The sequence below is a fragment of the Netta rufina genome (assembly GCF_964035555.1).
Source record: "Netta rufina genome assembly, chromosome: 12".
Classification (NCBI taxonomy): Eukaryota; Metazoa; Chordata; class Aves; order Anseriformes; family Anatidae; genus Netta; species Netta rufina.
The window spans coordinates 19,972,699-19,981,110 of NC_140135.1; the positions used below are offsets into that span (position 1 = coordinate 19,972,699).

Genomic DNA, 8,412 nt, shown 5'->3' on the forward strand with positions numbered 1-8,412 from the left:
CCGCGACCCCCGGGGCCGGCCGAGGGAGCGCCGCCGCCGCCTTCCCGTCCCCCTGAGCCTCCCCGGGGCTGCGGGCAGCGCCCCGCGGGCCTCATGAGGCGGGGGCCGAGCGGACAAAGGCGGCGGCGGCGGCGGCGGCTCCCGGGGCTGGCCCCTGAGGCGGCGGCGGCGGCGGGCGGGTGTGTGCGCGGGCAAAGAGGGGGGGGGGGGGGGGGGGGTGGTGTGTGTGTGAGGAAGGAGGGGGGCGGCCGCCATGTTGTCGTCCTGCGGCCTGCAACAACTTTCGGGGAAGTTTCTTCCCCAGCCCGCGGGGCGGCCGGAGGGCGGCGGGGGAGCGGCGGGGGAGCGGAGCTCGAGCCGGGGCTGCCCCCTCCAGCCGCCCGCCGCCGCTCCCCTCAGGCGCGGCGCGGCCGCCGCCCGCCTTCCCCCGCGCGCCCGAGGGCGGCCGGGCCGCGCGCACTGCGTAGCGCCGCCGGCCCCCGGCTGCCAGCGCCTCTCGCGCTACGGCCGCGGCCCCGCCCCCCGCCCCCCCGGCCCCGCCCCCTCGGCCCGCATCCCGCGCGCCCATTGGCCGGCGCGCCCGTCAGTCAGCGGCTGGGCCCATCTGGCGCTCCCCATTCATGCAGTTTGGTTGCGTGTTGGTGGCTTTGACTGTTTGCAATAAAGAGGGGGGGATTTTTTTTTGTTCAGTTTCTGCTGCAATTAACTCTTGGGCCCTCGCGCGCCTTGCTTTTTTTTTTTTTTTTTTCTTTCCCGTTTTTTTTTTTTTTGTGTGTGCTTTTTTTTTTTTATATTATTTTTCTTCCTTCCTTCTTCTTCTTCTTCTTCCCGGAGGGGGCCAATTCCGCAGCAGTGCTCCCAACAGTTTATTTTTTTCAATATAATTTTTTTTTTACAGTTATTATTATTATTATTTTTTTTTTTTAATTATTCCCCACCGGGCGCGTTGCTTGCCCGCAGCCACCTCCGTCCTCCCGCTCCCCGCCAACTATTAAGGCGCAACTATGCCCAAAAGAAAGGTAAGTGCCCAAAGGGGGGGGGGGGGGGGGCTGAGCCGCGCCGGCCGGGGCACGGCCGCGTTGGGGGAGCGCTGCCGGGCCGCCCCCCACCGCCTCCCCGCCGCCGGCCTCGTCCCGGCTCGGGGCCGGGCCGGGAGCGGGGCCGGGGGGGTGGGGGGGAGCCCGGCGGGGGAGGGCAGCGCGGCGGCTCCATGCTGGATCGCGGCCGCCGCTGCCGTGTGGCGGAGGCAGAGGCGGGCGGGCGGCGGCGGGGCCGAGCGGCGGGGAGCGGAGCGGAGCCCCCGGCGGGTGCCGAGCGGTGCCTGCGGGCGCTGCGTTTGCCTTTGTTCTCCTTCTTCTTCTTTTTTTTTTTTTTTTTTTTTTTTTCTCTCTCTCTCTCCTCTCCTCTATCCCCTCTCTCTCTCTCTCTCTTCCCTTCCCTCCTCCTCTCTCCCACTTCTTGTCATACCAGATGGTTGTGCAATGGTGATTTGGGGCCATTAGGCGGCGCAGAATTTGAAACCGGCCTCGGAGGGAAGCGCCGAGCGCGGCCGCCACCATCCCCGGGGGCCGCCACCGTACCCGGGGGCCTCCTCAGCGCCCGCCCGCCTCCCTCCCGACCCCCGGGCTCCCCTCACGGCCCCGGGGGGGTCCTCCCGTTGCCCCCGAGCCCCTCCAAGCCCCGCTGGGCTCCGTGAGGCGCGGCCGTGAGGAGAGCGCTGAGGAGAAGGAGGGGGGCGGGGGGGCGCTGAGGGGAAGGGGGGGGGGGGAGGGGGGGGCATTGTCCTTGCGCGCGGCCGGCCCCGACCTTGCTGTGGCAGGTAATTTGGCGGGAACTTTTCAAACGCGCCACGCCGTGACGTCGGCTCGGCGGCCCCTCCCCCCCCGCGAGGCATGCTGGGAGTTGTAGGCAGGCGCCGCCCCCCTCGCTGTGGGGGTCTCCAGCCCTCACCCCCCCCCCCCCCCCCCCTTTTCCCCCTTTTAACCACCCCCCCTCACCCCCTTCTCTCGCTTCCCTTGCAGGCTCCAGCTGAAGGCGAGGCAAAGGAGGAGGTAGGACCCGCTGCTGCGCTCCCAGGGCGTCCCACAGAAGGCACCGAGCCCCCAGACCCCCACTCCCCCTGTGGCCGCCCCTCAGGGCTGTGGGGTCGGGGCCCTGGGCTGAGCCTGGCCCTGCCCGGTGCCCTCACACCCGTTAGAAACCCCCTCAGGGCTCCGTCTGTGGGGCCTCAGGGTGCTCCCGGAGCCAGGTGGGGTGGCAGAGCCCTAATGACACCCTCTGGGGCAGGAGGGAGACCTCGTTTGGGAGGGTGTTGAAAAAAAACGTGGTTTTAGGAAGCCCTCACCACTGTGGCCATGGATTTATAAATTGTAGGGGTCGATATACTGGGTTATTGTGGGTTACTGGTGTGGCGGTACATGCGCTGAACTGCAGTGACACGTCTTTCTTTACGCAGCCAAAGAGAAGGTCAGCTAGACTATCCGCTGTGAGTATCTTTACTTACCCTTAATACTACATTTCGTGGCATGTTAAGTTCTGGGGGACACTTACAGAGGAACTACCTTTTTTCCACTGGTACTGTGAGAGGCCTGCCTAGAGTATTGCCATATGAAAGAGTGAAATTTCTATTTTGTGTTTCCAAATCTTGAGCGCCACCACGTTACAGGCTCACTTTGAGGCACCTCATGTGAGTTACACAAGGCGTTTTGTTCCCCCGTTAGTGAACACACAACCTGGACCCATGCATTAGGCACCCAGAGTCGAGGAGTATTGGTTTCACGATGCACTTCTTCTCTGGGGGCCTTCTCCTTACAGGTGCCTGCTCATAGCTGTATAAATTACCTGCACTTGCAATTTTCCCATTGATTTTGATGGCCCAACTGTTGGGTAAACTGAGACCTAGAGGGTGTAAATCTGTGTCATGCGGTAGGATTCAGCACAGACTTGCAGAGGCTCTTGGCACCCTTTTCGACAGACTGTTGGTGCACCCAATCCTTTCTAAGCTGTCTTGGAAATGCCAAAGAGATAACTGCTGCTATTTAAAAAAGAAAGTATTTAATTTTAGTGAAAGCTAAGACGTGTGTTCATTTATACAGTTGTGGCCAGATGTTAATACATTTAATTCTTGGCAGATGCTTGCCCTCACAGTACCATCAGACCAAGCAGTGATCCAGTTACTCCTCCTGGTCAGCATCTGTGCCATAGCCCCTGTAACATACACGGGGAAATGTGGCTTTGGGCAGCAAAACAGACTGATCTGTCTGATCTGATGTTGCCTCCTAACTACTAGTGACTGAGGCTGTCAGCTCAACATATTTGGAAGCTTTCAAAAGTTACCGATGTGCTAAAACGTTTATGGGGTTCTTCTGACTCTGTGTTTCTTGCATGTGTTTTGTACAGAAACCTGCTCCGCCTAAACCGGAGCCAAAGCCCAAAAAGGCAGCACCTAAGGTAAGTGTTGCAGAGAACTCGAACTGAAGTCATGTTTCTCTTTTTTAAGGTGTTTATGCGGGAGAAAAGTCCACATTTTGGGTTAATCATTTTGGGCTAATCATTTTGGGTTTTCATAGTTTCCTTTAAAGATTCGAGATTGGCTTACGTGAGTTAAAACAACGTTAAAGATGTAAAGATGAGGGTATGCAACTCCTACTGACACTCCCCAGATCTTAAATCGGTTGTGGGGAGGCTTCACTGCTGCCTTGTAAAGCCTTTCAGGCAGTGTATTGTTGGGAAAACGATGCTTTGAGCAGAGATCAGAGATTCAATTAGAGAAGGCATTGAAAATCATGCTTTTAATTAGTCTCTTAGCGTGTTTTTCTTTCGAAGGCACTTCTCCCAGTTAGTTATCAGTTTATCGAATTTTAATCTCTGGAGGCAAAGTTCTGCACACTCGTTCCCTGAAGCTGGATATTTTGGGAAATGTCAAAAATATTGGCATGGCTGACAGGAGAGTTAAACAAAAAACTATTTAAAGTTCCCTTTGTGCTTAGGAGCAACAGCTTGAGGCATAAAAGGGGGCAGTTCTGCACTCCCTGAGGTCTTTCCCTGTGCCCCCTTCCCGACACAAACGTTCCCAGGGGTCACAGTTTGCGGTGGGTTTTGGTGTTTTGGTTTTCGATCCATCTCTAAACACTCAGGTGGCGTCAGGAATTTGCTGCCGGGAAAGGAAACAAACCAACAAACCTTCCTTTTGACCTGTTCCCGTTGGACGTTTTCAAGTCCTTCACCTCTGGCCGCGCAGCCCCAGCTCCAGATCCCATTCCGGAGCGGCAGGGAGGCGAAGAGCCCCAGTGCTCTGCATTTTTGTGGCCGAGCTGCTGGCACGCTGGGACCCGGCCTCCCTCTAGTGGCTGGTCCCCTGGAGGAGAGCCTGCTGCCGGGGCTTGCTCCTGCAGCCCCAGGGCCACAGAGCTGCCCGCGGGCTCCCCAGGCCTTCAGCCTCTGCTGGTGACCACGCAGAGCTCGCTGCAGTTGCCCACGATGCAGGCTGTTGGTATTCTTTTCAAGCTTATTTTTTATATTTGAGTGGAAGTTTTCTGAAGTTAGCTGACCTGGGATGAATCCTATGCAAAAGGGGCTGTGCAGGATCCCAGGATCCTCGGTCTCAGCTGTGTTGTGCGAGATGCTTTGTCTTGGTGCAGAGCCCTCCCGTGGAAGCCAGTTTCTGAGGATTCTTCTCAAGTCGTTCCTTAAGAGAGAGGCTTTACCAACAAAAGGGTAAAAAAGTGGCGTTTTCGTTACTGGGTGAGGGAAAAGAGACCCTTCTTCAACCAACCTTAAAAATCCTTCATGGCTTAGGTTGGGAGAGCCCTCTGTTTGGTGATGCTCTCACAAAGAGGCACTGCCTTTCTCTCCTAAGTCAGTCCCCAGGAAGGAGGAGAAGCTGGGGGAGAGCAGGCACAGTGCGGGGAAGGGACTGCTGACACCACTGTGCTGCTGTCCCAGGTGGGTTGAGTCCCTCGGGGAGGTCAGAGCAGGGACTGGGAGGCTGGAGAGGAGACAGACCCAGCCCCACGTGGTGCTGCGAGCCTCCTGCCTCAGCCTTCTGCGTTACTGCACGACTGGCTGTTCATTTTGGTGAGTTTTTAATCATCAGCGTTACTGAATAACCGGGTGACTTTGCCCCTTGCTGTCTGTGTTTGCCCTGAGCAAACTCGTTTTTAATGCGAATTAATTTTGTGCGCCGGTAAGGTAGGGGCTGAAACAAGCAAGCGTGCTCCTTAGAACTGAGAGCCGCTAAGACAACCCCATCTGCTGAGCAGATGAACATCTCTATTCAGCAATTATCTGGTGATTTTCACTTCAGGTGGTCGTTTTGCAGGTAGTCACTGTTCTGTTGCTGTAACCACGTTAACCAAGGAGCTGAGCTGCTTTGCTTAACGTGGTTACTGGCAGCAGGAGGCAGCTCCTTGCAAGCCAAACTCATGAGAGTTTTGCTTGTCGCTGGTCTGGGGTCAGGCTCTGACTTTGCTGTGTAGGAAACTGTTACTGCAGAAGCTGCAGCATCAAATTTTGTAGTGATTTACCCTGATCATCCTGACAAGAAGCTGCGGTTAATCAATAACTGCAAGGTGCCCGTTGTTCCTGAAGTGATGCTGGTGGGCCCCCAGCTTGAGCATCACACAAACGGTTCGTTACAGCAAGGAGTATTTCGGGCAGGCAAGGGGGAAAGTGCTTTGACTGCAGCTTTGTTACAGTTTTCTAAATAGGCCTCAATGGCACATCTGAAGTATTCTGGCATTCCCACTAGTTGCACATGTTCTTTTTGTTCTTTGGTATGCCTTTCAGCAGCGCAGCAGAAGTACAGGCCAGTTCAACTCCAACATTTTTTAGCTAATTTAATTGAATGCCTATTTAAAATAGGAATTCTTTTAACCCCAGCCATGACTGCTTTTATGTTACGCGTTTCCCAGTAGCACGTTCGGGGCACAGCGGAAGGGAAACTCTTCTCCCTGGAAACTTTGATCTCATCTTTGGAGTTGAGAATGTGCGAACGCAGGCGTCCGGGGTGGAAATCAGCGTTTACCATATCGTGGTCTGTTTTGTTAACAGAAAGAAAAGGCAGCAAATGATAAAAAGGAGGACAAAAAGGCAGCAACAAAAGGGAAGAAAGGAGCCAAAGGCAAAGATGAAACTAAACAAGAGGATGCTAAAGAAGAAAACCACTCTGAAAATGGAGATACCAAAACTAACGAGGTACCTTAGCTACAGTAAACATGGGAATAAACACAGATGTATTGCTAATACGTCTGCAGGAGCTAATGATTGGGGCCTCCCTGTCAAGGTGGCGTGTTTCACTGCCGTCCTGTTAAGACAGACCAGCTGCAGTGTCTGCACGGGGCGACTCCCAGGGAGAGCCTGAAAGAATAGCGTTCTCCTTCCACCTCAGTCCTGCTCTGGGGCAGAGCCCTTCCACAGGTGGTCTGTGCTTCCCTAGTGTCCCGCTCTGTGTTGGCACAAGAGCAATGCAGAATGGTTGGGGAACAATAGAGCTCAGAAGGATTGCGATCCAACCCTGAGCTGCCTTTGCCTATCCTCTCTGGACTGCTGGATTGCCTCTTCTGCTCAGCACGGGTTGGTACTGTGCCAGAAATCTGGTTTTAAGTTTTACACAATCCTTTAAAACAATTCTTCGCATCAGAACAATTCCGCAAGAGTTCTGCAAAGCAAAACGTGGTCTTGTCTCTTGATCTGCAAGCCTCTTTCTTACAGGTTCTTACTGTCTCAGCTACTTACCTAAGCTGCCGTTTGCTAGGACTAGCTGCAAGCTTCAGTCGGCTCCCGATGGCTTTTTCCTAGAAATTTTCTTGCTGATAGTAGAAGTGCAACATTTGCTACCTGTAGGCGTGGAATAGCCTCTTGTGTACTCTGTCGCTTTCGATTTGCAGCGATCTCTTCGTGTGTCTGTTGAGTATCGCTGTGCAGTCAATGGGTTGTTCAGTCTTTCCTTCTTCAGACTAATTCACAATCTTCTCTGCTCAAAATTAACGTGGGGCTGTTGTACTTGAAAAGATCTTTGGTAGGAGCTTTGCAATTTCAAAGTGTTGACTAAGAGCAGGCATTTTGATAGAAAACAGGGGAGCACCACCTTCCCTGCAGCTTGGACGAGTATCGTGATTTCATGTATGATTCTTACGCTTCCTTGTGACGTACGGAGATGAGGACGTGACCTTTCCCTAGCATACGATCGATCCTTATCTTAAACACATTCCAAATTCCTGCCTCTTTGGATTCACTTAACGCTCCAATATTAATCCCATCACCAAATAATGCCCTCCTGCGTTTCAATTTTTAGACTTATCATCAGCCAACGTGGTGTTGTGTTGGTGTTTTTGGTAGTAGCCGTGCATTCTTGTCTATCTACACCAAGTGTTGTCCGTGTGTGTACTAACAAACTAGTCTCTCTTTGATGCTTGTTAGAACGGAATCCGATTAGCGTTACAAATAATATTTTTATTCTTCCCAAACACTTTTATAGGCACCAGCTGCTGAAGCATCTGATGATAAGGAAGCCAAGTCCGAGTAATGTTAACCCTGCCCTATATCTCCATCATTTGGTATCCGTACCTCCATGCTGTATTGTTAACAGAGAGGAATATTTTTATCAACTATTTTATAAATGCAGGTTTTTTTAGCATGAATTTAATTATGGAACATCTTCATCTCGGTTACTTGGGAATTAAATCCCTAACAAACAAAGGAAAACAAACAAAAAAAAAATCATTGTTTTTAAATTTTGTGATTGTAATAGTTTGTATGGTACATGGAAAGAATAAGTGGTGGTAGCTTTTGACTTCTGTCAGTGTGTCCCTTTTTGTGTAAGTCATGCTTACAGACTTCAGATTTTAATTTTACCCTTGTATGTGTTGTATGGTTTCTTAAAGTGGGGAGGTCTCAAAACAAATAACTGTGTTAAACATTCCAGTGGTTCTGTGGGTTGCTTTTATAAAGAAGGTGAGCTATTTTCATGAAAAAACCTAAGAGCTGGAAATCTGTTGTTTCCCAAATGTAATTTTATTTTGTCAGTTTTGAAAAAAAAAAAATAAAATAAATAAAAGTGTAATCATGTTTTTAAATGAAATACAAACATTTCTTTTAGAAGGGCAGGTTGGTTGTATGTACCCACTGTTAGGAATTTTGCTGGATTTATCTTAATAAAAAAGACTCCTCAAAAGCTGATTGTGGTTTGTTGCTTGTGCTGCTGGAGAGCCGCCAGCCTCCCGGAGAGGTGCAGGAGGAGAGGGCCTGAGGCTGAAGGAACCTCTGCAGCTAAAAGCGCTCCATGCGTGCGCCCCTGTGCAGGGGTGTAAACAGAAAGGAGTTCATGGGGCAGCCTCCCCGCAGCAGGGATGGGAACAGGCGATCCCATTTGAAGCACGCTGACTTAACGCCCCTTGGGAGCTCCAGGTGAAG

The 8,412-nt window shown here is 52.4% G+C and overlaps 1 protein-coding gene across 1 annotated transcript; it reads left to right on the forward strand.

The window, feature by feature from the left end:
* Positions 1–590: 590 nt before the first annotated feature.
* On the forward strand, positions 591–8,162 carry HMGN5 (high mobility group nucleosome binding domain 5). Its single transcript, XM_084293866.1, has 6 exons — positions 591–1,019; positions 2,022–2,051; positions 2,456–2,485; positions 3,400–3,450; positions 6,052–6,195; positions 7,478–8,162. Exons 1-6 carry the CDS (start codon positions 1,005–1,007, stop codon positions 7,523–7,525), a joined length of 318 nt encoding a protein of 105 aa, XP_084149992.1. The 5' UTR covers positions 591–1,004; the 3' UTR covers positions 7,526–8,162.
* The last annotated feature ends 250 nt before the right edge of the window (positions 8,163–8,412 follow it).

What these genes read in the sequence shown, in the direction of transcription:
- HMGN5 (XM_084293866.1), top strand. An exon ending in CCAAAAAGGCAGCACCTAAG is followed by an intron (nt 3,451 to 6,051) that starts GTAAGTGTTGCA and finishes TTTTGTTAACAG; the next exon opens with AAAGAAAAGGCAGCAAATGA. An exon ending in GAGATACCAAAACTAACGAG is followed by an intron (nt 6,196 to 7,477) that starts GTACCTTAGCTA and finishes ACACTTTTATAG; the next exon opens with GCACCAGCTGCTGAAGCATC.